This window comes from Aulonocara stuartgranti (genome assembly GCF_965226115.1).
Source record: "Aulonocara stuartgranti genome assembly, chromosome: 11".
NCBI classification, from domain to species: Eukaryota; Metazoa; Chordata; class Actinopteri; order Cichliformes; family Cichlidae; genus Aulonocara; species Aulonocara stuartgranti.
The window spans coordinates 967,501-972,500 of NC_138947.1; the positions used below are offsets into that span (position 1 = coordinate 967,501).

Genomic DNA, 5,000 nt, shown 5'->3' on the forward strand with positions numbered 1-5,000 from the left:
CTTTGGCTCCGGGCGAGGTGTTGTCGGCCCCCGGTTGTCCCTGTCAGAAGAAAGATGAAGCCACAGATTAAACAGTGAGCGTCCAGCTGTGGCCCAGCTGGGCTTCATGCAAACATTTATTAAAAACTTTGTGTGACGGCAGACGGGCTGCGGTTACTCTGAGTGTGTGGTTCGGTCGCAGCTCGCCTCGCGTTAGCGCCGGCGTCAGCGAGGACCGCTCCAGAGTGCAGGATTACAGAGCGGGAATCCGCTGCCCTCGGTCCCGTTTGTGCCACATTAAAAACCCTCGTGGTGCTCAAACACTTGTAGTTGTCCTCCAAGGCGATAAACATAATATACCTGGATGCCCGTTTGATCATCAGAACACCGTTTCATGTTCCCACCTCACAGTTTAAGACTGTCTGCTTTTGGTTGGTGCAGCTTCGATGCTTCCTGCGCAGAAACATCCAGACTGAAGCTCTCACAGCTTCCTGTCTGAAGACAGATGCTCGTGCGAGCGTCTCATCTGTTTGTTTGTGTGTTTCACAATCACGCCGATGACTTTAACCATCTGCTCTGCATGCACAGATTAATACGCTCGTGTGTGACGGACATCCTGGCTGTCTGGGTTTCATCACAGTTTGCTATTAAAAGGCCCGACAGCTCAAAGCTTTGCTTCAATAAATACAGGAAAGAAGAAGAATGTGCACCCCCCCACACCCACGCCCCTTCCCCCGGGGTGCATGGCTGGATGTTCTGATGTGGTCGTTGGCCTGCTCTCTTGGTGGTTTGGGGGGCTGCTGTCTCTGTGCATCCTTTCATTCTACCCCTGCCTGCCCGTGCTATTGCACAGATAATAAGTCATAACTGAAATGAATAAATAAACATGAACTAGAGGAGCCTACATGTATCTGGTCTTGGAAAAGCAAAATGTGTTCGGCATCGCCGTGCATTCACATCACAGTTCAGAGTGCAGAAGCTGCCAGACGGGACAGGATATCAAAGAAGAAGAAATGTTGATGTAAGGAGGAGAGAAAAACAGTTCAGAGAGGAGGAGAGACGAGAGAAGACGAGGAAATGTTTGACACTCACCGGATCTCCTCTCAGTCCTTGCTGTCCTTTCACCCCCGTCTCCCCCGTAATTCCTGGGATACCCTAAGGACAACAGTTCAGCCCGTCAATATAAGCAAAGGTCAGAGGTCAGCAACCACCAGCATCATTCCTCTACTTTAAAAAAAAAATCCCACTGTTTCGGATCATTACAGCCTTAGGACCCTACACCACACAACATGTTCCATCTAAGCCTGAAGCCTGACTCTGTCATCCCCTATGTAGCCGGTGTATCAGAGAAATTCAGAGTTTTCTCCAATCATGACATCCCAGTGTATTTCAGACCCAGCAACACGCTCAGAGAGAAACTGGTTCACCCGAAAGACAAAACGCCAAAACACAGACTTAACAATGTGGTGTATGCTGTACAGTGCAGCGAGGAATGCTCAGACCTCTACATTGGAGAGACCAAACAGCCACTTCACAAGCGCATGGCACAACACAGAAGAGCCACCTCCACAGGACAAGACTCAGCAGTCCATCTGCATCTAAAGGTCAAAGGTCACTCTTTCGAGGATGCCAATGTTCACATTTTGGACAGAGAGGACAGATGGTTTGAAAGAGGAGTGAAAGAAGCATCTATGTCCACTGTGAGCGACCATCTTTGAACAGAGGCGGGGTTTACGACACCTACTCTCTGCCATCTATAATCCAGTTTTGAGATCCTTCCCAGACGCCTTAACGCCCACTCACATCCTGGGCCATCTGACCTCAGGAATTCACATGATAAGGTGGGGCCAGGTTTCACAATGAACACACCCGAAACTCTGGTTGATTGGGACCCACACCCAGTTTCACACCTTGGCTCAGGTGATTAGAGGATCATCAGGGGTCCTTTTGTCCCTCTGTGGGGGGACACTCCCACTAGGTTTATATCTGGGACTCTCCACCATTTGACCTTAGAACTGAAGAAGCTTCTCGGATGAGAGGTGAAACATCTTCAAGCAACTCAAAGAAGTCCAGACGCTTTTCTTTCCAAGCTCCTTTGACTACGAGGACCGAGAACCTTCACAGACGGATCATTACAGCCTCATTTCTAAAGACACCGAGACGGCTTTACTGAAACTCACTAACGACATGATACAGGTGGTTGTAGCTCAGCAACCTTTGACCCCTTTGATTGTCACACTCTCACTAACTGATCTGGCTGCTCTCAGGAGCCTCTCATCTTAAACTGACAGATGTTTCAGAACTGATGCTAACATCTGTACGTCCTCGTGCTAAGGCATCCCTCAGGGCTCAGTCCGGGTCTGTTTGCATCACACGTGTTAGCCGTGGGCTAGCTGCTATCTGCTCTCTCCTTTCCTCCAGCTCAGTCCCGAGGTTCTCGTGTTCGGCTCTGACGGTTTCTTTAAGGAGGTCGGTCGTTACGTGAACAAACATTTGAAGTGTGCAGTATTTGAAATTTGCCATCCAATCATGTAAAATACCTTTTAGTTCACACTTTTTCTCCCACCTTTATCCCTGTGAGTCAATTTTAAATGTGCCTGTGTTTTTGTCCAAACAACCTCCAACGGTGCAAACCAAACCGCTGCCTCATTCTTGGTTCCCTTCTCTGACTCAGTGAAATTCAGAATTCATTTGAAAATTGCAGTATAAAGTATCGATGTTAAAATAACATTATATAGTTTTTGTTTTCTTTTACCGGGTTGCCGAGGTGTCCTCTCTCTCCTCGGGCTCCATCCCGTCCCGTCACTCCCTGCCGACACAGAAACACAGGAATTCCATTAAGCATGGAAACCCCCCCAATCAGCTCCCTTCCTGAGACGCCCGCTCGTTTCCTCCACGATGAGGACAGAAACTCATCGGTGTCTCTCCATCAGTGAGTCAAATCTGAACCTTTGGATCATTGTCACCAGTGTTGGTCAAGTTACTTGAAAAAAGTAATCAGTAACTAATTACTGATTACTTCCCCAAAAAAGTAATCCTGTTACTTTACTGGTTACTTAGTTACTTTTTAAAAACACGATTTACAACCTGAAGAGGTGATAAATAGATCTTTCAGCCCAATTCTACTTTTTCTACATAATCCATCATACAAAATGTAATCAAATGGAAAAGTCTCTTTTTAAAACTTGTTTTATCAGTTTTGATTTTTTAACTTTATGCATCAAGCAAACATTTAATTATATGCAACATTCTCTGACTGGAAGAAATTAGTTTAACATTTAAACCTATTTTCTGCACATTCCAGCTCATAAAATAAAATATTTTGTGTGTTTACACTCAGTCTTTCAAATAGATGCAAGTAAAACACAGCAGAAAATAAATAAAGTCAAAGACTCAGCGGTCCTGTTGCTCTATTTTCACCTGTAAAGCAGGACTGGGGTAGGCGGAGGGTTACCCTGGTGCAGGTGTGCCGCGGTCAGTGGAAGAATCCACGAGTTTCTCTGTGAGTTTCCCATTACGTTGTAGCTACTCGGTGCTTGTTGGAAGTTTAGGGTTTTTTTCGCTGTAAAAAGAAGTTTTCTTCCCACGCACAGCGGACACTAATGTTTTTGTCACTTTTTATGGAATCAAACTCAAAGTAAGGTCAGTACTTCCACGCTTTAAACGCTGCACGCTCATACTCTCTCTGCACTCGATATATGATCCATTGTTGATCTGCACACAGCTGTTGTCACGAACGTCGCACTCGCTTACGTCACTGTCATGAGACACTCGCAAAGAAATCACGGTTTTAGTAACGCAGTAACGCAGCGTTCCTACGGGAAAGTAACGGTAATCTAATTACCATTTTTGCAATAGTAATCCCTTACTTTACTCGTTACTTTAAAAAAGTAATCAGATTACAGTAACGCGTTACTGCCCATCTCTGATTGTCACTGACTCTTCGGGCTGTTTACTAATAATTTTTTATGGTGGCGGTAATATGATCAACATTTGATGCATGATGAAAATGAAAGTTGACCGTCGAGGCAGGAAAAGCAGCGCGCCGACATGCCGGGTGTTGTACTCTCCGTGTTCACTGCCTCTGAGCTTTGAATGGCCGAGGGCCGTTTCAGAGAGCTGTGACGTCTGTGTGAGAGCTCGCCGACTTCATCTGCGCTGCAGCGTTATCAGGATGTTTGCAGCTGCCGGGGAACAAAGGAAGACTTTGGAAAAAGAGGGATCTGCCTCAGAGAAATGATGTTTGTGATGGCAGCCGAGCGGAGAGTGAAACTACCCTGACTCAGTGCTGACATATGAGAGCAGTCAGCAGCTGTCTCTGTGGATGGACTGCAGCTGGTAGTCCTGAGCTCAGGAACCAGCTCTCCCAGTGCTGCCGGACCTGGACCACCAACACCAGCTGCAGCCCAACAGTTCAGCATTTCACTGCATATCGGACTGTGTATGACTGTGCATGTGACAAATAACATTTGAATTTGAGCTGGACACCAGAGTCTCTGCAGAGGCAGCCGTTGGCATCGACGACCAGCGTGATGGTTAGCAGAAATGGAACTTTCAAATTAAAAGCCCGGGGTCTGGCGCTTATCTTGCTGAGTGGATGAAAGACTAAAGGAAACGTAGCGGTGTTGATAACACATAAACGATGGTGTGATTTTGCTCATATGAACCTTTTACTTTGGGTTAACAGAGGACGCTGAGCCACCAGCAGCTATGACACAACATAATAATTTATCAAAGGTTTATTAAATATTTCATTGATGTTAAAATAATTATTCAGTAATGTTTAGCTACCAGTTTATTGGGAAAATAAACAAAGGAAGCAGAAATGTGGTGATTCGGTCGTTGGTGTGACTCAGGTTTCCCGTTATCTGTCATCATCCTTCCTGTTTATGCATCGCGATATCTCACGCTACAGATCACAGAGATACCTGACGATGAAGGCGATCAGGATGAAGCTGTGCTATCTGTACGTCAGTACCTGTTCTCCGTCCACTCCGCTCAGCCCGTCCTCTCCGTCTTCG

At 46.2% G+C, this 5,000-nt stretch overlaps 1 protein-coding gene across 3 annotated transcripts in view; it reads right to left on the reverse strand.

Annotated features, from left to right (window-relative positions):
• col6a4a (collagen, type VI, alpha 4a) overlaps positions 1–5,000 on the reverse strand; it is a 61,257-nt gene that overhangs the window by 19,494 nt on the left and 36,763 nt on the right. For all 3 annotated transcript variants that reach the window (XM_082551076.1, XM_082551078.1, XM_082551077.1), the window contains 4 exons: positions 4,958–5,000; positions 2,735–2,788; positions 1,072–1,134; positions 1–40 (listed from right to left, as the gene is read on the reverse strand). The exon at positions 1–40 is cut by the window's left edge and continues 26 nt beyond it; the exon at positions 4,958–5,000 is cut by the window's right edge and continues 2 nt beyond it. In XM_082551076.1, the coding sequence (XP_082407202.1) occupies positions 1–40; positions 1,072–1,134; positions 2,735–2,788; positions 4,958–5,000 (200 nt within the window). The remainder of the gene's footprint in view (positions 41–1,071; positions 1,135–2,734; positions 2,789–4,957) is intronic.